The following is a 26803-nucleotide window of genomic DNA, read 5'->3' on the forward strand; positions in this document are numbered from 1 at the left end:
CCTCAGTGATTACAGACCCGGGCATCCTGTCAGCTCGGGAGTTGGAGTTTTTTGAAGCAGCAGTTTTTACACGTGTGCAAACACAAAGTCAATGCAAAAAGTGTAGAAACTGTTTTAGCAAAGCTGACTACAGTAAAAAGAAGTAAAGCTGTCTAAAGACAGACTTTGTTGCTTCTGTATCTGTAATTAGTATTTGTGCCGTTGCTTCACTTCTTGCTCCCTTCTTCCCAATTCCTCTGGGATTCTCATTCTTCTGGACTCTACTTTTTCAAAGGCACTTCCTACTTGCACTCTCCAAGTCTTTTTTTTTTTTTTGTCTTTACTCCTCCCATTTTTTCTGCTCAAACATTCAGAGATGTGCTGCAGCACTGATGACTACAGTTTTATCCCGAGCGCACGGTCAGACAGGAGCTCCGATGGGACTCCTGGTGCCACTGGTCACTTTGGCTCTGGTCCAGGTTTCAGGTATGTCTTGAAGCTGAGGTTGTGGAGGTGCTGAGGAAAGCTGTGTTTTCAGGCACTGATGGCGAAACCCTGTCTTGCAGTGTTTGGAGACACGGGATGCAGTAGGTTTCAGAATCTGGACAATGGACAGACATTTTTCCGGTATGGTGGACTCATGGTGATCTTCCGCTGTCATCCGGGATACAAGCTCCATGGACACAAAACCAACAGCTGTGTGTCTGGACACTGGTCTCGGGAGCTTCCGGTTTGTGTTGGTAACATGTTTAATTTTCTTCTAATCTCCAAGATTGAATGATTTTATTCTCTGTATAGATTAGCTGTTTAATTTAAAGTACTGGAGGAGAACAAGGGTAGTCAGAACTTTGAATTTTTTAAAAAGATTTTATTGAAAGAAAAACTTCTTAAAAAATAACCACCCTGCTCAGGTTCAGGGTGCTCCCATCCAGGCTCGATCAGCCACGGGACGAGCAGGATGAATGAGGATGGCTCCTGGGCAGAGTTCAGCTGTAATAGAGGCTTTCGCTTACACGGCCCTTTAATGATATACTGCAAGGGCCACACCTGGAACAGCACAAAGCCAGACTGCAAAGGTGAAGGTGGACACATCTGTTTTTCTCTTTTTTTATTATTATTATTTTTTTATTTATTTATTACAGGGACAATGCATAGCATTTCTGTACATAAGAAGGCTGAATTTTTACTAGCAGTTCCCAGACAAAAGGTGAAAGACATGAATATAAATAAATAAATAAAAATGCATAAATATATGAACACAGTAACAAATACAATACACTTAACAAAAAAAAGATTATGAAGCTGAAATGCACAGTACTACTCTGTCCTGTTCTATGCTTCAGTGGTGGTCCATAAGATCAGATAGAACATGTTGACAAGCTTGATGTTTTAGAACCAAAGATGTGAACTTGAAAACAATACAAAATTATAATGTTTTGTTGTCATATCATAATGCCCTGGCCTTTCTCTCTTAAGACACGCTCGTGTTGTTACATTATCAAACATGTGACATTTGTCTGTTTGTTTCAGAGGCAGACATTATGAGCTCAGTTTCACTCAACAGTCTCTACGACTTGAACGCGCTCCAGAAACTCCAGATTTCTGCAGCTTTTAAAAATCAACTCCTCCACTTCAAAGCTGTCGGTGGCGGGGCTTCCAAAGAAGCACGCCTCAGATTCGACCGTCTGCCTTACGCGCCGTTCAAAATGTTAAAGGGTGAGAGATACAATCTAACAAACCCAAGAGGCGACCTCATTGAGCAGAGTCAGTGTTCCAGCGGTGGGACAGAGACAACCCAAGGAACCAGAAGGTTTGACTCCGTGGCGCAGACTTCACATGATTCAGCGAGAAATTCGGATAAAGCTGCACAAATGTTTTCCTCAGAAGATGATTTTCCTTCCACTGTCCGGTCTGCTCATCAAACAGACGAGTCGCGTCTTTCAACCACACCTGCACCAGCTGGTCCCGCTGTTACTGCAGCACCTGCAGGTGGAGCTCTGCACCGGTCCACTGCTTCTTCCTTGGCTTCATCCTCCTCCGGTCCCAGTTCCACCCAGCCCAGCACGCAAACACAGGCCTCGGATAGCGTCACCCTTCTTTCAAACATCTCCAACTCAACTGACTTGAGATCCTCCTGGAGGGAATTTCACAACTTCACACAGTCCAGCACCTCAAAGCCAGTTGTGCATCTTCGATCTATGTGCCCATACCCACCTGTGCCTCTTCACGGGACGTTTTACTTCCACAATCTAGAGAACCCTGGCCCGAGTGAGTTTAAATATTACATCCAGTACGCCTGTTACAGTGGGTATACTCTGGCTCATGGAGACGTAAGCAGCTTCTGTCAGCCTGGAGGCGGCTGGAGCGGAGTCACCCCCGTCTGTCAGGGTAGGTGGTCGGATTTGCTTCTTTTTTTTTTTCCTTTGGGATTACTTGACTGCTTTCTCATGCAACGTATCTTTCTTCTTAATTTAGAGGACATAATTCCAGAAGGTTTGGCTCAGTGGTGCAAACTTCACATGATTCAGCAGGAAATTCGGATAAAGCTACACACAAATGTTTTCCTCATGTTTGTTTTTTTTTTCAATGTTTTCTCCTCAAAAACAGTCATAAAAATGTTCTTCTTCCACTTTACAGTCTGCTAATCAAACAGACTTAGTTTGGCAGAGCTAAATTATCCAGACCAGCTGTACTTCCAACTTTTGTTTATTTTAATCTTAAAATGTTATGTTACCACATTTAGCGTGAGTTTTTTAGTTCAAATTTAAGAGTTTGTAAAATGTAACTGTTTTTATTTTGTTATTTCAATGTAGCTCATTGAATGCACATTTATGTTACTTTTTACAGTTATTTAGGCAGAATTACCACGTTTTCATTGTATTTTATTATGTAGCAATAATAGCAATACGTTTAGGGGTTAAAGTTTTTACATAATGAAAGAAAATTGTCTTGGTATGACCAAAAGTTTTAAATGTTGCATTCAAGCAGATTTATTTTCACATGTCCATCACAACGTTTAACCTCATCATCTGCCGTCTTGATTGTTTAAAATTTGCAGATTATGTCATTAGAAAGCTGCTCAGTTTGTGTAGCCTGACCTTGAGATGAATCCTTCACAGATATTTTCATAATGAAATTGTTAACTCAGGAAACACAATCTAAAACTGCTGACAAGGTTCTGGGTTGTTGTATCAATAATTGAGATCCAAGGTGAACTTTATGAACTAGTTTGATGAGTCCTGTCAGCTCTTGTGGAGATGCACCCCACGCCGTGCTTAAAGACAATTTTCCCTCATGCTAGTAATCTGTTCTACGGATGATCTGTTCACCTCTTCTTTTTAGAGTTTACACCTTCTTCAGTTAACAATGAGCTCTGCTCTCACTCCTCAAACTACAACCAGAACTCTGAGACACAAAGCAGAACCTGGTGCCACTGCAGATCTGGTTTCGCTCTGCTGGGTGACGAGCAGACCCGGCTCAAGGTTGAGCATACTGTTTTATATATACACCTGATTTTTTTTTTTTCTTTTGTTGCCAGGATGGTTTTGTAGCATTGATCCCTCGCTGCTGGTACTTCCTAAGGCATGTTCCTGCAAAGCAAAACATTTAGGATGTTTGACGTGTCAAAGTTCACAGACTACCCCAATTAAGCTGAGAGATTTATGAGCTCACTGCAGCACTTATAGACACCTGGTAGTTTATACACATACCTGCTCCCTGACAACCTGCCATTATTATTTGTTTATTTTGGTCCTCTGCACTGTGAGAAAGAGAGGAAAAACCCAAAACATGGACAGAGATGAGGCTGGAGAAATGTTGCTCTATCTTCCAGCAGAGACTCCTCTCCTCTGTGCGTGTCTCTGTTTCCTGTCTGAGGGACAGGATGCAGGAAAACATCTGGGTTATGGTTTGCTCGTTAGAGGCCATAACAGCGGGCCAACATAGAGACACACCAGTGAAGTTTTAGAATACCACCTGTCATTTCTTTTTGCTCCTCAATTTGCTTCCCCTGCAGTCTGCGTAGTCGTCTCAGGGGCTGCAGCTTTTCCAACGTGTCGACTGACAGAGTGCGAGTGTAAATAATTAATTAATGCGTGAACTCTGCACCGAGCGTTGATATAATCTGTTCCTCTGGATGCAGATCTGGACGAGTGCGCAGAGGGGCTGCATCAGTGTCACCAGAGTTGCATCAACACGTTTGGCTCCTTCAGGTGCGGCTGTCATGTCGGGTACCAACCAACTCCTGACCAGGCCTCTTGCGTCGGTGCGCCGCTGACTGTGTCTCCTTCCACATTCGTGTTTATGTGAGTCCCCTCTTGTAAACAGACCATCTTTCTCCACATCTTTCCAGATGTTGACGAGTGCCTGCTGCCGGCAGCGGCCACAGGTTGTATGTTTGGCTGTGTTAACACTCCTGGGAGCTTCCTCTGCTCGTGTCCAGATGGCTTCAGCCGGCTGAGTGCAGATGGCCGCTGCCAAGGTGGGAAAGCATTTACTCACTACTAAACTGAGCTGTGGCGCCTTACGGTGGAGTGCTGTGAAAAACAGACTCATTCTGTTTTTCTATTTTTTCTTTTTATCACACTTCAGTGTTTTCGATTATTAAACTACTTTTATAATAACCTGACCCTGACTGAAAAAGCAATTGCCTCCAAAAGCTAATAATTGCCACAAGACATTTTGTAATTGCTGTCAGTCTTTGACTTCATTATAGGGGAAATTTGGCCCACTCTACTGCGTATAAATGTTTTCATTCAGTTACTTTAGATGTTTTTAACATAAAAGGTCCGTTTAACATTCTGTCACAGCATCTCAATTGGATTTAAGCCTGGACTTTGACTAGGTTAGTTTGGATAGCCTTGCTCCCTTCATAAATCAAATCCTCCATGTTAAAACTTCATTTTGAATTTACTTGGGTTCTCTTTGATTAATATCAAACTTTGGTTGATGATGTGAAACACTTAAGTGTGACAAAAAGCAAAATGGTTCTAAATGTTCTTATTTAATCCAGACATAGATGAATGTGCAGTTAATAACGGACTTGGACCCTGCAAGCTGCAGTGCCACAACTTACCAGGATCCTACAGGTGCTCCTGCTCTTCGGGCTACATCTTAGCAGGAGACGGACACAGCTGCTTCGCAGAGTGTCCACCTGGATACAGGAAGAAACCACTTACACTGCCAGAAAATTCAACAGGACAAAATCCAAAGCTGGAGTGCGTAGGTAGGGATGAATTGATATACTCAATGGGTCCATTCAGTTTTTCTCCAAACTGGAGTTATGTTTCTCTGTTGGCAGATATAAACGAATGCCTGGAGAACATGTGTGAATGGCAGTGCATCAATCTGCCCGGCTCCCACCGCTGCATCTGCCCCCGAGGATACACACTGCACCGAGACGGGCGACATTGCAAAGGTTAGTGTAGTTATAAAGTGTGGATACAATTGAAGCATTAAGACAAAACCAACTACATCACTCTTTTTCTGATATTGCAAAAATTAGGCATGCAACTAAAGTAGAGTTGCAACGATGCAGGAATTAGTACAAAAGTAACTTCATGGGTACACGGTAAGTATTTTTGTTTGTTTCATTAAGATTTTTTCCTGTTTCCCTTCTCCAGATAATAACGAGTGCAACCAGAAGAATGGAGGCTGCTCTCATTTGTGTTTGAACAGAAGAGGAGGTTATAAGTGTGCGTGTCCGGCCTCCCATCGTATGTCATCATTCAGCTGGAAGAAATGTTTGCTTAAGACAACAGCGCCCTCTGCTGGCTAAGCTCTTCATCTCCTCTGCTAGACATCAGACATCAGGCTCTTGTTTAGCACTGACAACTTTGTATTTTTAATATTTTATTGAACACTTATTAATGGCAGGTTCCAGGTCCTTCACCTTTATTTTGCCTGTAACTTTACAACTTTTAAGGCAATAGGATAGGATAAATATTCCCTATTTTATCTTTTAATACTTACCCAGACTTGGAAAATACTTTAATTCTATATTTTTGTAGAAAGCCTAATATTCATATCCTTATTATCATCAGTGTCACTGTTAGTGTGGACCTACAAAAATGCTGTATTTAATAAAGTATGTGGAATTAATAGTTTTAAAGAAAAAAAACTAAAAAAATTTTAACATGTTATTACAAAACACTAAAAGTTGAAGTTTTAGAAAAACGGGTATTTATGAACAAAAAAATTCTCATCTTACCGTCCGCACAGACGGACAGAATGAATCTACACCAAACAGCGGTGAGGAGCTCTGAGGTTTCTTGAAGTCTTTCACACAAAATTGATAAATATACTATGCTGTAACGATGGTGCTCCTAATGTGATTTTTACTGCACCAGCTTTCACTTCACACCTCCGAAAGAGGAACATCTCATCTAGTCATTTCCATGTTGTACTGACTCATCTCTCCTCTCGCCAGCTTCTCGCCTTTTCTTTTTCCTCACGCTGCAGGTGGTATGGAATAGGACGTTGAGAGCGTAGGCAACGAGAGGAATCCAGGTTGTAAAAGTGTTTATTCCAGAAAGAATGCACCATGATCTGAACCTTTCTGTTGTACACAATTGATGGTGCATGCAGTCAGCACAGATGTCAAGTCTGCTGTTTTGTTTATGCAAATGACAAAGTTGTTACTATCTGCAGTTATTAGCAAAACTATTATTTTTCTTTAAATAAATATTCGAAGGACTTTGCAAGGACTAGCAATAGACCAATCCTGAAAATAATACCACAAGAGTAGTTGTTCTCACTGCAAACAAATAAACAAACCATCAACATGCAGGATAAATATGAGGTGACATTCATATCCAGTCACACCGATAAATAATTTTTTAAAGAAAAAGGTTCTCTTTTAAAGAAAACTAAAGTTACTTATTTTCATCATTCTAAGCCGGTCTTATTTATACTAGGACAATAAAATTCAAAAACTTAAGAATAAATAAAACAAAAGTAATTAATAAGTAGTGTGGACAGTGATCACAGTATTTTATGAGGATTAACAAATCAGTTCAGTAGTCTAAGTTTTCACTTAAATCAAAAGGATTTAAATAAACTACAATATGACCTAAAACCACACATCTGCTCTGTTACAAATTTGTAATTTAAATAGTTTAAAATGTACACATATATTTGAACAGCAATCACAGTGCAGACAAACAAGGATAATTTGTGAGCTGCCAACGCTGCAATGCTGCATCAGTACACCAGAGCTACTGTTTACTGAATAATTAACAACAAAATTAACACAAGTTACAAATTAGAAACTCTGCTTAACCCTTCTGCTACCAGACAGGCTTTATTCGGCTTTCTGGAGTCGGTTCCTTCACTGCATCAGACAGCTGGAACTTGGCAGGAAGTCATGGACGTAGGTGACGACTGCCTTGGAGAGATAAGTCATGGTGCCGTAGCTGCCACTAGGGGCGCTGTCGTAGAAGAAGTTGCAAATTCCAGTAGCTGGGTCCTTCTCGAGCAAATAATCACTGGCGCTGAGCGATTTCTGGAGATTTGAAATTAGATGGATTAAGCTAAAATTAACCCACAAGCTTTTGTCATTTATCATAATCTACCTTTAGTACAGGACTGTGAAAAGCAATTCCCCTCCCAACCTTTGGTTTATTTTACTCTTTCAGGTAATCCACACATCAACTAAATTTTATTATCAGACAAAGATAACGTGAAAAAATACTGAAAACTGTTTCTCTTTGTGGGAAAAAAAACTAAAGTTCACTGCAGTTCCAAAGCCTAAAAATGGTTCTGTGACCCTTTCAAGACCGATAATCTTTCATTGAAAGTGGTTATCTTTCAGTTTACCAAATAAGCATATTTGGTAAACTGGAACATTTAGTTGACAAAAAGCAACAAAAAAAACAAAAAAAAAAACAGAATACATTTCTAAGATATTTAATGGTTTTCCATTAGCCCTGTGACATATTCAGTATATCCACCACTTATGTAGTTTGTCCCAAAATTTCTATTAATGGACTGATCACTTCAAGTTCATCCATCCATCCATCTTCTTGGATATATATATATATATATATATATATATATATATATATATATATATATATATATATTGATATATATATATATATATATATATTGATATAGATACAATATATATAGATATATAGATATATATATGGCTATATAGATATTTTATATTTATAAAGATGTCTATTTATTGATTTCTAAATATATATATATATATATATATATATATATATATATAGATATATATATATATATATATATATATATATATATATATATATATATATATATATATATATATATATATATATATATATATATATATATATATAAATGCGGGGTTCACCCTGGACAGGTCGCCAGTCTGTCGCAGGGCAAAACAGAAAACATACAGGACACACAACCATTCACACACACACTCACACCTAGGGAGAATTTAGAGACCAATTAACCTGACAGTCACGTTTTTGGACTGTGGGAGGAAACCAGAGAACCCACCATGCACAGGGAGAACATACAAACTCCATGCAGAAAGACCCCAGGCTGGGATTCGAACCCAGGACCTTCTTGCTGCAAGGCAACAGCTCTACCATCTATGTATATAGATATGTATATCTATATACATATCTATATATATCTATATACATATCTATATATATAGATATGTATATCTATATACATATCTATATATATAGATATGTATATCTATATACATATCTATATATATAGATATGTATATCTATATACATATCTATATATATATAGATATGTATATCTATATACATATCTATATATATATAGATATGTATATCTATATACACACAACTGTGTTGTGTGTTGTGTCTCCACAACTGCAGAGTAACAGCGAGCTAGCCATGGAGCTAGCCATACAGTAAAGTGCAGCGACATATTTATAGTTTTCTCCTCTTACCACAGCAATAGCTTATTAATAATCACAAAATAAACATTAAGCCTAAAAACATACCACTGTAACAAACTGAATGTTGTGTAACCCCCATATATGCGCGTAATATTATTGTTAGTAGTATTTTATATTTTATTTGTATTGGATTTTGTTTTGTAATTTAATACACCAGCAAATCAAATTTTAATTTAGGGTTTTCTTTTCCTACCAGAAACCGAAAGTAGGTGGCTTGAGCCTTACCTGGTCATTTAGGAATAGATCATTGGCCAAATGTAGAATGCGGTCCACATGGATAATTCCACCGATGCTGTCTACATCCACATCAGCCACCAGACCCAGAACCATTACAGTCTCCACCAGCAGCTGCCTGTACTCTGGTTGGGGGACGTGGTTCAGGACAGACTCCACTTGCACTGCAAACTTGATCTCTCCTGCTGTCATCTGCACAAGAAAACTTCAAGTCACACATCCATGGACGTGAACGCACCCCAAATTCCAGAGCTAGCTGTAGCGTGCTACCTCTCTTGTGGTGGACGAGGGCAGCACATATCCGTCAATGGACAGGCCGTGGCACTTCTGCAGAATCTTCCAAACTTTCTGGTAGAAACCCATCGGCACCCTGTTGATTGCTCCATCTAGCCGCCGTCTCCTCAGCCACTGGCCCTGCCTCTCCTCCCAGTGCAGCTGCCCGTCTCCAGGGCCAGGTCCCACTGGGGACAGCATTCCACTCGGGGTAGAGGGGCTGCTGCAACGCTGCAGGACCAGCACACCACTGTTCTTACTTTCAAGCTTATTTGAGCCCATTAAACAACTCAGAAGCAACTGCAGTTTTTCCCACAACACTGGGCTAATGTTAGAGCTCCTGGACCCATTTGTGATTGGTGGTACTGTGTAATAAAGAGATTAGTAGCACACAAACACACACACACAGATTTGTTGTATTCGCTATCTCACACCAATAGTTTATGCAAGAGTCCATGCAGTCACTCATGCAAAATGGAACACTTAAAAAAATATAAGTTCAGACTGGCATTATCACAAGTTACAGTTTTGTAAAGAATTGTGTACGCACAAACTGAAATCAGTTACACACATTAATGTGTTATCTTTGTGTGACTACAGCAGATTGAATTGTCTCTGACTAATAAGCAAAATAAAAAGGAGCTACCACTTTAACATAGATGTAAATACAAGTTCACTTAGAACTTTTGTGTATTTATTATGGAGCACAAATCAATCTGATGCCTATTAATATCTGTCCTAATACTAATATGTATTTCTTAAATTGTTCAAATATTTAAGAAGTGCTCTTGAAGGTGTATGTGCTTTTAAACTTTTATACTTTATATTTCTCTTTAAAACTTTGGTTCTTACAAACTGTCTTCTTTGTCTCCTTGCCACACACGTTTCTTCTTACCAACTAAGGGCTTGTTTTAAGTAAATAATTTCTTAATATTGATGGGAAAGTACTAGTTCCACTATAACAGCACATTTTTCCCATAATATAAGTGAAACAATCAGCCAGTGGAACTAATACTTGCTTTAAATCAATATTAAAGAATTACTGACTTAAAGCAAGCTCCTATGTCTTGGTAAAAAGTTACCTGTAAATTAGTTTTGTCAAATTTCAAGTACCTAGACAAAATTCTTGGTCAGATTTTGTGTTTTTGCAGCGTTATTTTAATAAAACATGTTACCACTAGCCCACAACAACTTGACATAATGCCATTCTCAACCTTTAATGTGGCCTAATCACATGGAGGAGGTGTCTAAATTAAGGATGAAATCATCAAGTATGTGTTGCATGCTACATTATGACCCTGACAGGGACGAAGCAAGCCAGTGTGAAGCAGTTGAAATGAAATGGTTTACCGTGGAGCGAGGGGAAGTTACATTGCTACTCAAGGAAAGACCGCCACTGAAGATCTACACGTGGAACATGAACAGAGGACAGATTGAGATGGTTCACATGAATCTCATGATGCAGGCTTATACATGGTAAAGCATAGACACGAAAAAAGACATGTCAAAAGAAGAAGAAATATAAGGACAGACGATCCCAAAGCAGCTTAATCATGGCTTAAGTTGGTTAAGGCGATTAGAAAGTTACAGACATTTATATGTGCTGGTCCTCTACAAAAAAAAAACAAACAAAACACTGCAGATGGATGCATGTTTTCCTGCTGATTCGTCATGAGGAGAGTCACTCCAGCTATGGAGTGGTACACAAAATGTTAACAGGCAGCAAGTGATTGGTGGATAGAATTGAACCGGCGGCTTGATTTTTATTTTAGATTGAGGTTAGAAACACATGCTATAAATTATCAAAGATAACCCACACTGAGAGGTCGAGAGCCATCCAGCTGCAATTAAAAGTAAGAACAATGTTAAATGGAGAGAGAGCGAGAGGAAGAAAGAGACAGACAGACAATCTTCTTTCTCACTCACATGTTTTATTTCGCTCTTTAACTTGTGAATCCCTGTGCGTTCAGTCTTTGTGGCTCCTGTGTGACCCAGTTCATGAATAGAGATCGCAGGACTAGTGGCTGTGGACTGGATTGGACGCACTGAAAAACACGCAAACAACATCCATCCATCCATTTTCTGTTCATCCTTGTCCCTAATGGGGTCAGGAGGGTTGCTGGTGTCTATCTCCAGCAAACGTTTCAGGACAGAGGCGGGTTCACCCTGGACAGGTCGCCAGTCTGTCGCAGGGCAACACAGAGACATACAGGACACACAAACATGCACACACACACTCACACCTAGGGAGAATTTAGAGAGACCAATTAACCTGACAGTCATGTTTTTGGACTGTGGGAGGAGAACCCGGAGAACCCGGAGAGAACCCACGCATGCACAGGGAGAACATACAAACTCCATGCTGAAAGATCCCGGGCCGGGAATCGAACCTTTTTGCTGCAAGGCAACAGTGCTATCAACTGAGCCACTGTGTAGCCCAGGCAAACAACAAAATACAGTTTACTCTAAATATGATATTGATATTATTCTGTGGTCAGAACCACTGTGACAACAAAATATATAAAAACACCTGCAAACTAAACCAACTCAGAAAACTTGGCATCATGTTTAATGTGTTTAATGTTTTGTAAAGTTTTTTTCTGCTTTATTCCTGGTTCATGAATCTAAATTGTGCTGTTTGATTCTCCATGTACAATCTCAAATTATTATTTGTCAAAGTTCAGTTTCCTTTTTTATATCTTTTACCCAAAGTATTGGCCCAGAGTCGAGTCAGTCAGTTCATTTTGGTCCGGAAGACTCCTTATCTGACTGATTGAATTATTTACCTAAATCCATTAGCAGGTGAACTAAAATGAAATTATCTAAAATACAAAAGTGCTTCAACATTTCCCTGATTAAATAATCTCTCATAAGAAACATTGGGTTGTCTTTAATGAGGATAAATTAGATTATTCCATACTCCAAAATTGCTTACTTTCATATGATTCAAAGCACTTCTACATTTTCACTAATTAGAATCAATCAGAGGCCATGGTTGAGTAAAAGCAGCAAAGGTGAGCAGCTTGTCAATACTTAAATTTTGTGGCTTTAATATAGTGTCTTTTTTTTTAAACTCACCAACTCAACTAATCAAGTAACGTCTAAAATTTCACTAGTTTGATTTATGCAATAAGGCCTTGATGTAATACAAACAATATGAGCAGATTTGAATCACCTTAATGCAGAGATGCAGACTCAGATCACTCCTTTACAGCATCAAAAGTCTTTCAATGGAGAGAAAGTGAAAAAAAACTAAAATAATTTGATGATAGCTAAGAAAAAACAAGAGGTAAAAACTCACTGCTTCTCTCAACCCCAAACTCTTTGCCACTTAGGATGTGATGCAGCAGATTCTTCATATCGGACGGACTCAGGCTCATCAAACTCTCAGACGCCTCCTCTCCTACAAAACCATCACAAAGCGTTCACTGTTTGCGTCCGCTTGTGTCAGTCTGTTCACATGTATATGTTTATGATTCCCCGCCGCCACTCCCACACCTGAACAGTGCAGGCTGCGAGCCAGTTCAGTGGCCATCACTTGCATGATGAGTCCGATCCTGAGGCGGAGCATGTCGCCAAAAAGAGCGGGCTGGGAGCGGACGTACATGGCTAAATAAACCATGATTTCCTTTAACAGAAACACAAACGAGTCACAGGCCGACAGGAAGCATCCTTTATGAACCTGACAGAGGTTTCAAATGTGACAGCTTTACCTGAGTGAGAACAGCTATGCTGATATCCTGACCACTGGCTTCATATATCAGAGTGTTTAACTCCTCTGGGGGAAGTGGCCTGAGAAGAACAGGACATTCATGTTGTTAGTGAAGGCCTTAGTGAAGGGGAAAAAGATCTGCAACTCATGAACATCTTACACGGTGATCACTCTTTCTCTTGGTTCAGGAGGAAGACCGACAGTCAGCTGCTTGTGATGAGAAATCAGATCTGTGCAGGCCTGAGAGAAACGCACAAAAAAAGGAATACAGTGATATCAATAACCCACCATGTGCAAGGCAACAATTCTCACAAGCGAATCACAGTGAACATCACTGTCCTCAAATCGGTTATTAATGCTATAAAACCTCAGAACAGGCTGCAAGTTGAAATTAAAATGATAGAATAGAATAGAATAGAATAGAATAGAATAGAATAGAATAGAATAGAATAGAATAGAATAGAATAGATGTACTTTATTTATCCCAGCAGGGAAATTACTTCGCAGTTGCAGCATAGAGACAAGACACAGTAACAACTAGTTGTAGATAAAATAAAATAAAATATAAAATACAAAATGCTATAAATTGTAAAATTGTAAAGTGCTGTAATATATAAAATGCAACTTAAGAGCAGTCCTTGCAGAGATTCAAAAAATGCAGATATGTATATGTAAATATATGTACAGCAAGTGTGCCACAGTGCAGTTGTGCAAAATTGGGCTGAAAAGAGCCAATAAAAGTTAAATTACTTCAAATTGTTTTTTGTCCAATAGTTGAGTGTTGGAGCTGGAATGTGATAAGAAAAAGAAAAGAGCCAATCAGAAATTATTTGATCTGATAGCCATGCACAGTTTTGTGGGTAGTAGTCATTGTGTTTCATTGCTGGAATATCAATAAAATTAAACTAAATAAGCTTAAATTCAGACTGACAACTATATCACATTTTGGCTTGGAGCTTGTTTGTGTTTTCTTCACAGCTCTGGGATTTTCTCAGTGAGAATTTTTTTTATTTTAATGGGATATGGATTGATATACTTTGCTAATTAGGAATCAAAGTTTTGATTTGAGATCTAAGATATTTGGGATAATGCTCAAAAACAAAGGCACCGATGCCTAAAACTAGTCCACTCAATGCTTGACGTGGTGCATCATGCTGACGATGACATCCTCATCACTGCATTCATCATTTGTACTTTGACAAAAATACATCGGAAAAGAGTCAGACAACATCAGTGCCTTTAAAAACATATTTCACACACTTATCCAGACACTTCTGCACATAATATTTTATCCAGGTACTTTTCTCTACTTTTTAAGACTCATTTGGAACTTTAACGTTTTTATCTGATTAACTAACTGATTGACTGTTGCCATAAAAATAATCCGGACTTCTCACTGACCTCGGCGAGGACCTCCACTCTCTTGCGCAGTATTCCAGAGATGTACCTAATGAGCCCCCACTCTTTGCAGGCTCCAGCTTGCTCATACAGTTCCTCGAGCAGTGAGCGCACGCTGACGCCGCCCTGTCCAGGTCCTGACAGCTCCACCACCCACTCCGCTCCTCTTTGTCAGAAAATAACAACAACAACAAAAGAGTCACAGGGCCAAAACTACGAGGAACATTTGAAGTATTTAAGCCATATGCAGAGTGTTGTTGTCATATCTTCGCGTACTTCATAATGTAGAGTATGTAGAGAATGTCAGCCTGGTCCTGCAAAGTCGGACACTCCTTTATATGATTCACCAGTGCTGCAAAGTCGGTGTTGCCCTGAGAGTCTCTTGGCAGATGTAGCTCAGAAATACTGCAGAGCTTCAGAAACAACATGAGTATTAATCTTCCACCATCACAGCAGGAATGGACACACACGCCCACGCAGATCACACACTGCTAAACACATATACTGAGCTTGCCTTGGGCTGCTCCGGCTGCTTTGCCTGCGGGCCAGGCTGAGGATGAGGAACTTCAAGGAGGTTCAGGGATCTCCGATGTCTGTTTGTGATCGGAGCCACAGGAAGATACATTGAGGTCTCTGAAATATAAATATACACGATAAAACAAAATGGTGTTTCCAGAAGGCTTGAACCTTCACAGTGCCATGTCATTTTTTCTTCCTGCTAATGTTATATATTAAAGCAGCAACCACAAGAAACTACCACAATAACAACTAACACATCAGAATAACCACCAACCCGCAATATTTTTACTGTTTTGCATCTTAGATTTTTTTTTCCATTACTGAGAAAAAAATTAAGCTAACCTCCTGAATGGGATTATGGGTTTTGAAAACAGTTCCTGTGTCTACTTGATCAATAATAAAGTAGATTATTGTTGACTACTTTTCTTTAACTTACTTTTTTTATTGTCAACATTGTAAATATTCTGACATCTAATGCTCAAATAGACTTGCACATTTTGTAAATTTCTTTTAATTCACCAACTCAGTTCCACGTTCCTTTGGACTGAAGAAAATGTTGCCTTTACTGTACATTGTGATATTCTTTATTCTCTTTTTATTTATTTATATTATATCTTTGTGTGAGTCTATTTGCTGTTATTGTCAGTCACTTTGCTGCTGTTGCACAGAAACTTCTCCACTGTGGGACAGTAAAGGACATTTCTCTTCTACTCTGTACTTACTGGGCATTTTCAAGCCTTGGACCTGAGCCATAAAGGACAGGATGTCCCTGGTGGTGTGCTCAGGGCTGAAGACGTGATCCTGCCCCCTCTGGATGGGAGGTAGATAGGACTTGGTGGTGGTGCTGTGAAGGAGCTGCGTGATGTACTGGTCAAATGTGTCCTTAGAGCCCACTGTTTAAAAAATAAAATGCTTCCAGTTAATATTTAATAAGACAAATTAAAGTGTGATGGTGGAAATGCAGTGTTGCTAACTTACGATCAGGTGTGTTATATTCAGCTCTGTATTCATCATTGTCTTCATCGTCTACGTCGTCAAATATATCGTCAGCGTCTTCATCCAGGAAGGTCAGGCGGGTGTAGAACGACGTAGTCTGGACACTGGACAGATCTGACATCTGCACTCTGTGGTGTCACACACACCAAAGCTCTCACACAGAGAAGGAACTGTTCTGTTTACATGAAAGTGTGTGTGGTTTCAGTACTGCATATGGGAGGAAACAGACCTCGCTCCGCCGAAATAGCCATCCTCCAGCTTCCTGAGCGTGGATAAGATACATGGATCTATTGCATCTCCATCCTCAACTGGTTGGGAAAAGTAAAGTGAACTGAAATTACTTTGCAGCATAATTTCACTTTACACACTTCTATGAGATTCAGCCTGTTGTCCCTTTAAATATTTCCAATCTCCAAACAAATCTTACCATTAGACTAAAATAACCAGAGTTCTTAAATTATGATTTTATGTATTAAGAGAACTGGTTACGTCACCTTTGGCCATCAAGTGTCTTAGACAACTGGTAATGAATCTTTTACATTGCTGTGGATGAATTTTGGTTCAGTCTTTTTTGCAGGCTTGTTTTATTTCAGTGATTATCACCAGGTCATGGAGCAGCATCTTAATTAAGTTTAAGCTCTAGCACAGGATCCTCTAGCAGTAAAATAGTCCCAGACCTTCACATTAAGGCAACCATGTGTAACTGACTGAGATGCTGAACTCATTTTACTCCAGAGAGGAGTAACAGGAATTTTTTTCACCATCGTCTGACATTTTTCGTTTTTATTTGGTAAATGTGAGACAGACCTTTGAGTTCTTTTTGGTCAAGGAGAAGTTTCTATACCACTGAACTCCTGAACTCCTGAATGGACGCCATGTTGCAGAGTCTCTTTCTTGGGCATGAGGTGTTGGCTTTTGAGTTCTTTCAACCAACTTCATCAGACCTTAATCAGGCCTTGGAGTAGCTAGTGATATTCAATGCTACTTTACAAACAATGTGGAACCATCATTAAAAAAAACTATAATTTGGAAACTGCTATTGGTATTTACTCAGATTATAATTACCTGATACCAAAGATTTGTTTGACGATCAGATACATAAAACATAAAATCAAGAATAAAAGAAATGTGTAACGTTGCAAATACTTTTCCAGCTTCTATAAAAACAGATAAAATTAAATCAACAAGATTGTCATAAAATTAACTTTTACTTTTAACAAGTAATTTAATTAAATTTTAAAATGAGATGAATTCATCAAGTCAATTTAGAAATCAACAGCAGTAAAAAGAAAGAAAAAAAATAATCAATACGACCTAACAAGTTTCATTGATCCAGTCTATAAATTATGACAAAACAACAGTACAGCATGTACTTTTCTTGACTTTTGGATGCAGAGAATTCATACCCAGCATGCTGCGTGTGATGGGGAAGGTGAGCGTGGGCCGTCCCGTCATCCTCCAGCATGACGACAGATAGGCCAGCTCGGTTCGTAACATCTCAACAATCATCTGGTTGTCCAGCGCCAGGTAGAAATGATGCTGATCTAAAAACTGACCAGTGAACACCGAAAAGAAGAAAGGAGAGAAACACAAAGGATTCAAAATATTACTATCATTATTTCTATCCTTTTCATCTGAGATTTTCTGTTGTGGTCACAGATGTGTCATCATCCCAGCCGGAGGCCGTTTCACCTGAGGGGTGAAGATGTAGGAACGATTCCTGATCTCGTAGAACTTCGACGTTCCCAGAACTCCGATGTGTCTGTACGGCCGTCCGCTCAAATTCAGCTTCCTGCAGTTTCCTGAGGAAAAGACACCAGTTGTTACTTTAGTTCTACACACATACAGACAAATAGGTCTCAAAGTTTAAGATTATGTGATTACCCAGTCTGACATAGATGTGGCTCAGGATGCGAGCAGGCATGACCCTTATAGGCATGACCTCTGATATGGTCTGCACCGCAACGCCAGCATCTCTTAGCAACGTCTGGATCGCTTCTGACTCTGCTAGCACACAGACTAAAGCAAACCAAAAGATAAACAAGTTTTTGATATTTTTGAAATCATGTGTAGTCAACTCATGATTGACTACACATGACCAAAACCAGCCGGTTTTGTTTCGAAATATGTAAATAAATACATATCCCACAGGCAATTTACTAATTACCAACCTTGTACCACAACGTCAGGTTTGAAGTTTGTAGAGAATCTCCTGTTGAGAGGATCTATCTCTCCTGGTGCAAGAAAGCCCTTTCAAGGAAAAAAAGTAAAATTGAAAAAAGTAGACTTCTTGTACAGTTTATATTAGGGGAACTGATTTGATTTGTTCTTTTTGTCCTTTAAGAATTTGCTTGCACTCGTAAAACATAATATAAAAGTGATTTATTATATCTTGTCAGCCATTACCTCAGCCAGAAGACATCCCACAATGTAGAGGGATTGTCCCCACATGTGTGGAAGCTGTCCCATGGCCATCCTGTCCACAGAGTGAGGATTCCTGTACTCCTCCTCCACCTGCAGGAGAAACAAAGATTAGTTGTCAAAATCCTTGATTAATAAACTTCTCCAGCAGCTAGGACTCGAGATGAACAAATCGTAACAAAGGTTTTTAATGATGTCTTCTTATAAAAATATAGACACCTTATCAAGTGGTACAGCGTAAAGTTCAGGCAGGAGTTTGATGCCATTTTTCCCTCTGATTAAAACGCCTTCCAGCGCCTCTCGGTACTCCTGCACCTGTGTGCAAAGCGTGTAGTAATTTAGTAACACAGCAGCACCATTTGAAATCATTTACACTGAATACATCACTGTGTCTCTGAAGCAAAGCGGTTTTCTTTAACTCTAAAGAAAATGTTGGCAAATTGAAGGAGAAAGTTCTGAGGAAAAGCATTATTTACGTTTCTACAATTAGTAATGTTTTCTAGTCACTAGTTTTCTAATTTTACTTTAATATATCTGAAAAATGTATGTGTGAAGCACTTTTTTTTTTTTTTTTTACAAAGCCACAAATGGCACAACAAGAGACACTTAATAGATTTCAGCATTTTTAAAAGCCACTTTCTAAGTTTCACCTTTTTGTTTCAAGGACTTTGAAATAGTTAACCCTTGGCAGAAACCCAATTATCTTAGCCATTCTTCAAATATGGAAAGACAAGATTTGTGTATGTCTTCATAAGTCAGGAAATGTCTTCTAGAATACGACGACTTGTCTAAACCTGTCCACATATACAGAGAGGCACCGATATGAAAATTTGCATATCAACAATGATATCAGATATCATCTTTGAGATCTGATATAAATATTGCTGTTGTGCCCTACAGTTGATATTCACTTATATTATATATACCATATAGATTTTTCACTACCCTTTCGGCACCTTAAAAAACACGACCACACTGCAAACTTCACCACTTCTTCTCTGCTTCAGTTAAACTTCCCACAATCCTGTGCTGCACCTCTATCACTGTCACATGACCAAATAAATACCATACGACCAAACGTCACCCTTGCCCCTCCAAAAACAAACAGAAACAAGGTGGAAATAAATAATGGTTGTTACTATCAGCCCAGGACAGATAACAATATGTTAAAGAATGACAAACATTGGCCACCACTGATGTTAGATATATATATCGTGCTGCATCGCAATAATTAAAACACCTACAGCAGAACAAGCTGTTATAAACAGGGTTTAATGAGGGCTGTAGTTAATCTATGGGCCACACGCAGAACCGCTAACTTTTAGAGATTGACAGCAGATGTTTCAATGTGAGATGGTGCCGCTGCAAGGGGGGGAGGGGGAGTCATTTCTACTGTTTTTTTTTTCCTACCTGCACGTGATCTCCAGTAAAGATGCCGTCGAGGATGAGATACGTCCAGAACACCGGCCACTCACATTCGATGTTCTCAAACAACTTGAGCTCTGCAGGATCGTAGTGCAGCCGAGATGGATCCTAGTAACACAACAACCAGAATCTTGATTTTTCCATCCAATGCAGACTCTTTATGCAATAAGAATGGCCTTAATGTTTAAAAATACTCCTTCTTATGATGTTTTTATAGACTAATATGCCCCCTGTCAACAAAAGAATTTAGATATTTCACAGAGAGAATGTGAAACCTCTTTAGGACAGTGATATCCATCTCTGATGAAGCGACAGCAGCCATAGCGACCCTGAAATTAAACCAGTGGAAAGTTCAGCCTCCACGATGACAGGGTATGCGTTTCACTTGTCTCTACTTGGAGTTGCACCTGCAGCTTGCTGATAATTTCGGACTTGGTGATGGCCACCAGGTCGGCATCCTCCATGGCAAAAGCAGGGAATGAAATAACGGCCAGAAGGCCGGCATCTATCTCCTTGGAAGTTGAGGCTCTTGGTAGCATGGAGCAGAGGATGGCCTGAGGGAAAACACACGCAGACACGCTGAGGGCGTGAACGAAGGTCTGAGCTGCTGCCAGGATGCCTGGAAGCGAACTCAGCCGTACCTGACAGTGCTCCACCTCGTCTGGTAGAACGTGAATGACTGACTTCGGCCCTCCGTGAGCCCCAAACAGATCCAGCTCATCAATGGCCTCCAGAGCTGCCTGAAACATCAGCCCTCCTGTAAACCGCATTGCTTAAAGACAATGGAAGAAGAAAATGGCGCTCCTGTACCTTGGCCATTCCTACAGAGCTGCCGTTGAGCTCGGGGATGCCCTGGTTGGTCTTATCACCTCGCTCCCACATCCCATAATCCTGCAGGAATCAGACACTCTCTACAAAACCTGCTATGTCACATGTTTTATCCTGATTATTAAGCATGTAGTGGATAAAAATGATAAAACGCTGCTATTCTCTTTTTGAAGAAGTTTCAAACAATGCTGAACCAAAGTCTCGAGTCAGATCTTATTTAACTAATTTAAATTTCCGAAAAGCAAAGGGTGTCAGCAATCCTTGGAAGTGGTCTTGATCTATTTTTTTTATACCTGAATCATTTATAACTCACGATTAAGCGGCTAAAGCAGCAAACAAATAATCCTACACATGGTCGGAACTGGGAGTGACAAAACCAAAAAAAAGCCTGAGGACTATTGATTAAATTGCTACAAAATATAAAAGATATCGTAGGACTGCTTCCATGTTGACTTATTCAAATTCAATCCAAAACTACTTTGTTGATCCCAAAGGGAAATGAAATACTGTAACTCATTTAACTAAGGAGTTATTGTAGATGGTGATGGACGTGGACAGGAAAGATCTCCTGTAGTGGTCTGTATTACACCCAATCAGAAGGAGCTTCTGATTGAAGACACCATTTTTTCTCTCTCCCTCTTTAATTTACCCTAATTTGAATCTGATACTTACCGCCACTTTGTAGGCTGCCTCAATGTAGAAAACTAAGTTCTGGATAAAAGCTACTTCATCAAGGTTGGAGATTATTTGGAGACCTGCATGACAAAACGAAGAAAATGAATTCAACTAAAACTGTGCTGCCTTGATCATTTATGCAGGAAATGCTTTAATCTGTTTGCGATCCACCTGAGGCTGTCATCTGTGCCAGCATTAGCAGGTAAATGGAGGTGGCGTCCACCTGCAGATGGCCCCACTGGTCGTCCCTGACCACTGTGCCGCAGGTGGCTGTGTTGTATTTGGCATGCAAGCAATCCTTTGTACTCTGGGTGTGTTTGAACTTCTCCACCTTATCCACCTGAAAACACATAACAAAATAGGCTAGGTTGGGTGTAAGCGAAACCTAGAAGGAACATCACAACCAAAGAAAACCGAAGGAAAATGAAAGAAATTAGATTTTCCATTTGCACACTTGATGATTTTTAGAAACTAGTAGATTTAGATTTAAAATCATTTTCATTCAGAAGAAGCTTGTTGATCAGAAAGGAAACAGAGATCTCGCAAATGGTAGTAAAATGACGTAAAAGGAGTATTTTTTTTATTATAATTTGCAATTTACGAAAAATAAAAAAAGGTTCTTGCAAAGAAATTTAAAAAGTCACCAGAATGCCAACTATTTACGATCCTTCCATGCATATTTGAACAAAAATAATAACACATGGAGCTACAGCATCTTACCTGTCTCATCATGCACTGCAGAAGGCCCTGCATCAGCTTCACCACGCTCTGCCAAATAACAAAATAAGTACTAACAAATGCAACTGTAAGTGAAACACAACACTTTTACATTTTAGCTAATTTACGTGTTAAAGATATGGGCAAAAGAAAGATGAGCATAAAGCTCTCATTAAATGTCCTGCTGTTCAATGAGCAAGAAATTATTTTCTTTTTAAAGAAAGGGAAAATAATGCACCCTTACAATTTGAAACTTTATGCACCAGATATTTAATAACCTTGTTGTAAGATTTTTAAGTTATTCAGCATGTCATGTGCTTTTGCTGTCGTTATTTTTATTAAATGAACTTAGTTCAAATAAAAAATGCAAGATCCACAATTTTTCTAGAGTTTGCTGTTTCAGACTCTATCACTCTCCATGAAAAAGCCTTTTCTGTTGGCGTACCTGCTCCAGCTCGTAGGCCTTGGCTTTGTCTTCATCGCGGTCGGCGTTCTTGCGATAAGCCATGCCCAGCCCCCACACAGCCAGGACGCTGTACACGTTATCCCTCACCCAGGCATCCTTCTTCTGGATGCTGGCGGGGAGAAGTCCAGTCACTGGGTTCTGAGGGAGGCAGAGTCCAGCTTACAGTCAACAGATACGCTGAATGTGTGCAATTACGCGTGCAAAATAAGCAAGGTTACAGCTGTTTCATTTCCACACTGATATATTTTTAATTTACATTTTTTTAAATAATTCCTATTTATCTTTAAGTTCTTCCTTACTACTGTGAAAATTCTATTGGTTTAAGCCAACTAAACACAAAAGTTCACCTAAAATGAATTTTATGGTGGATATTTTGGAAAACCCAGGAAGGAAGAAAGGAGGGACAGAAGGAAGGAAGGAAAGATATAAGGAAGGAAAAAAAGAAACAAGCGAACAAACAAACAAAGGAATGAAGGAAGGAACATATAACCACAGACAGGATGAAAGGAATGCTGCTATTTTTCATCCGATATTTTCTTTTTCTCGTACTTATCCAGATCTGTAAAACACTTCAATCTGTACTTTTCCTTCGTTTCTAGTAGAAACACAAGTTCAATTTTTTTTCCACGTAGGAAACAACTCGGAGCAACAATGCTCTCACCCGCACAAACACAAAGCAATTACATTCAAACATGGCAAGAGACCAACAACAAAGCCGAGTCGACACTGTAAACATTTCCAGCTAAAAAGGCTTAAAAATGATGCCACTACAGTTAAGCACTAACTGCTTCAGAAAACACTGCCAGCAATACACGGCGACCCTCGTGACTTTTCTCAGTTTCAAAATCCTTCCTTATTTTTGGTTTTCAGTTTATGTTTTTTCATGAGAGTGATTAAATCAGTCATTGATCTATCTGCTGTAGACGGCAAGAGTACACACAATCTTAACTTTTGCCTAAGTCCAAGTACTTTCAAGGAAAAGAGAAATAAAGAGTGACGCAAAAGTAAGGAAAAGTTTGAAAATAGGCATTAAAGTGAAAAGTTAGCAGCTGAAAATGTTATAAAAGTTTTTTTGTTTTTTTTCTACTTCAAACCAAACTGTACTTAGCTAAACCTCAAACCTAATTTAAATTATTCAGAAAATAGATAAAACGTTAATGATTTGTAAATATTCATCCAATAATCTGCTTCTTTCTGGTCACTTTCTGCACGAGTAAGCTAAACTGTTCTTCCTAATTTACCGCTAAGTTTGTCTTTTATTCTTATTGACAGATAGCATAACTGAACATCAATAAAAGGCAAAGTGTCCCTATAAAATAGGAGAATGCACAGTGCCTTTAACCTTGATTACAATAACACACTACTTCCCTGGCCTTTTTCAAGCCAACCTGTTTCAAAGCTAGAGCTTGTTAAACACTGTATGAGAGAACATGAAAAGTTGAGCCTGTTTTCTGTCAGCCGTGGACTCTCAGGGTCCCAGTTTCACTCTGCCAGTTTTTGACCGAGTCAGTGGGAACTCAAGAGCTGTTAGTTAGATAAAAGTGCATCGTGTCCCAGGCCTCAGCTGATTCCCGGAACTGAACTTTGTTCCCATGTTGTTTATTTCTCTGTGCAACTGCTGTGGATGAACTTTAGCCTTTGTAGACAGCAAAGCATCTACATATCTACAATATTTGGTTACAAAGGCAGAAAATGAGAGACCATTTCAAACAGCCAAACAGAAGAACGTCAAACAGAAAGTTGGAAAATATATTATCTGCCAACATTCGCACGAGTTTGCCTTTTTTTTTAAGGATATTGTTTTCTTAGGGTCTTGTTTGTGTTGTTTTGTTGTTTTTACTCTGCTACATTTTGAGGTTATGCATTTTACTTAGAAGTTCATCAAAAATGTATTGTGAATGTTGTCAATTATTTATATTTATATTTAGTTTAACAAAAAAAAGGTGTGCTACAGAAATGCACCAATCAAGTGTGTACTGGTTGAGACTCACTTCCAGGATTTGTTACATTTGGACTTATTGACTGGAATTTTACCACTTCCATTTTTTCTTCCAAGCTCAGCAAAAGCAAATAATGTACTAGATTGATTTTGTATTAATGAAAATAAAAATCTAAGAAAAAAATATTTTCTATTTTTCTGTTTTTGATGTGCCTATCACCAGACAGAGGTGATCAAGGTAAAATTGTCAGATACCTACAGGTTTTATATGTGAAATAAGTTCGAAAACATATAATTGTCCCACTAGTCCACAAAAATATGTAATACAGAAATAGAACAAGAACAGAAAAGAGAAGAGGAAAGACTTCATTTACAGAATTTGCTTCATAAAATGTAATTTTTTTACATTAATCATCACAGTTGTAAAATGTAATACTGATATTACTAATACAAAATTCAACATGTGTTCAAGTATTTATAAACTAGTCCAACTTGGTTATCTAACATGAAGAATACAACAAGTGGATTAAACAGTCAACCTGGGGATTCACAGGTTATTAAGGAAGGTTGGGAATCACTACAGTAACTTTGTTTTGCATTAATGAAACACTGCAGTTTTCCAGTATTTCATTAAAATTATTTCTTTCACTGGACAACCACATGTGTCTGAACCCACCTGATGACACAAGATAGTCTCCTGGACCAGCCTGGCATATCCGTCCAGCCTCACTCCTGAATTACTGCGGCTCCTCATCCTCTCGGATAACTGCGCAAAATGTTTCAGTGGACCTCCTAAAGCTTCAGCATTTTTTTTTTTTATCTCACCGTTAAATAGGATAAAAGTAACAGTTAAATTTAGCTTCGTGACTAAGCTAAGTTTATACGCAACCACCCATCTTTCCTGTCCTGCAGAGCCTGCCTGACTTCCGCAGAGGCTACTCAAGCTGCTAAAAAGCTGGCTAGCATTGTAGCATCCAGACGACTAATAGCTAGCTCCTAAATCCAGGTTTACTGTCCGTATTCACGTCCAGGAATTCAGCTGTCGCGGAAAAAAGTTGTTGTTTTGGAGTGTCAGAGCTTGTGGGCGACTGAGTGAGTCAGGCGGCGTATGCCTGTACATCCATTCTGTACATTGTGTCCTGGATTTATCACAGTCTACCGACAGAGGGCGCCAGACTCATATGCTGTTGATGCTGCTGTATGTGAGCAGCATAACAATAACCCTGTAATGTGTCGAGGGCCAAAAGTGTCACAGTGCATAAATCGATCGTTTTTGCTAAATTAATATCCATACATGTGCTAGTTTAAATAAAACTATAATTAATACATTAAAAAATAACAAAATAAGCTGCATGCATATGCTGAATTAAATAGACAACTTAATGATTTAATCAAATTAAAATTTTATGTCAATACTTAAATAAGAACTTATACGTGTATTAATTTGGTTAAAAAGACGATATCTTATTTAAATGATCACGCATACAAATATATTTTTTGTCACTGTCTTTGTTGAATGACAATACTGAAACTTGACACTGATATTGTATAGTTCAGTGCAAAAGTAAATGATTAATAATTCTGCAAAGAGGACAGGACCAAAATTCCTTCACGGAGATGTCAAAGACTGTAATAGTTGCCAACGGTGAAACAATTTATTATTTAGGTTACAAGAAGCAAAATCATAGAAATTGGTCAAGTGGAAAACATTATTTTATGACTCTTCGTATGCTGTTTTGTGTACCTTCTTCATTGGATCACTGAAGACTTCTGGAAGAGTCTTCAATGATCCAATGCTTTTTACAATGCGAAATAAACCATGTGCAACTTCCATGTGCAGCAAATTACATTCAAATGGAACGCTCGCCTAAAGGTGTAGGGGCAGAAAGTAACTTAGAAATAAAAAAAAAGATAATACTCTCCAATAATACACTTATGAGAGTTGTGTTTGAAATGTTTGCTTCAGTTGCTTAAACTGGAGCCCTAGTAACATTTAATCATATTTTAATGCAATTAGCAACGCAATCCGTTGTTTGAATTTTTTACTAATTCGGTTTTAAAAAATAATATTTGTAGTTTACGAGTAACGTCTATTTCTTGTATAATTACCGTTTACCTTCATGGTTGTTCTCTCAAAGTATTTCTCCCAGCTTTAGTTATAAATGTTATATTTAAACAAAGAGAAGCGAAATTAAGTGCACAGTAAACTTTCAGCCACAGCAATCAGTACTTATTCTCAGTTCCACATTGAAGTAATGACTAACGGAACCTCAGAACCAATCA

General features: G+C 38.9%; 2 protein-coding genes across 6 annotated transcripts; one reads left to right on the forward strand and one right to left on the reverse strand.

Annotated features, from left to right (window-relative positions):
• Window positions 1–388: 388 nt before the first annotated feature.
• si:dkey-163f14.6 (P-selectin) lies at window positions 389–6376 on the forward strand. The gene is made up of 9 exons (XM_044102285.1): window positions 389–465; window positions 546–719; window positions 891–1055; window positions 1510–2367; window positions 4121–4243; window positions 4331–4459; window positions 4991–5203; window positions 5279–5395; window positions 5601–6376. The coding sequence occupies exons 1-9, from the start codon at window positions 417–419 to the stop codon at window positions 5753–5755; spliced, it is 1983 nt and encodes a 660-aa protein (XP_043958220.1). The 5' UTR covers window positions 389–416; the 3' UTR covers window positions 5756–6376.
• A 105-nt stretch (window positions 6377–6481) lies between these two features.
• Window positions 6482–26778, reverse strand: phka2 (phosphorylase kinase, alpha 2 (liver)). 5 transcript variants are annotated; one of them, XM_044102237.1, is made up of 33 exons: window positions 26637–26778; window positions 25197–25286; window positions 22561–22719; window positions 22119–22166; window positions 21570–21738; window positions 21396–21478; window positions 20706–20786; window positions 20537–20635; window positions 20303–20449; window positions 20171–20224; window positions 19881–20003; window positions 18690–18785; window positions 18456–18563; window positions 18221–18299; window positions 17934–18068; window positions 17742–17851; window positions 17456–17600; window positions 16279–16357; window positions 16032–16177; window positions 15776–15946; window positions 15049–15167; window positions 14811–14947; window positions 14538–14700; window positions 13297–13376; window positions 13138–13216; window positions 12923–13052; window positions 12726–12827; window positions 11351–11469; window positions 11242–11265; window positions 10775–10828; window positions 9422–9655; window positions 9143–9343; window positions 6482–7480 (listed from the first exon to the last, which is right to left on the reverse strand). In XM_044102237.1, exons 1-33 carry the CDS (start codon window positions 26640–26642, stop codon window positions 7307–7309), a joined length of 3744 nt encoding a protein of 1247 aa, XP_043958172.1. In that variant the 5' UTR covers window positions 26643–26778; the 3' UTR covers window positions 6482–7306. The 5 variants fall into 5 exon arrangements, with proteins under 5 accessions (XP_043958172.1, XP_043958206.1, XP_043958180.1 ...); XM_044102271.1 differs by lacking the exon at window positions 25197–25286; XM_044102245.1 differs by lacking the exon at window positions 11242–11265.
• Window positions 26779–26803: the final 25 nt, after the last annotated feature.

This window comes from Gambusia affinis, linkage group LG02 (genome assembly GCF_019740435.1).
Source record: "Gambusia affinis linkage group LG02, SWU_Gaff_1.0, whole genome shotgun sequence".
Classification (NCBI taxonomy): Eukaryota; Metazoa; Chordata; class Actinopteri; order Cyprinodontiformes; family Poeciliidae; genus Gambusia; species Gambusia affinis.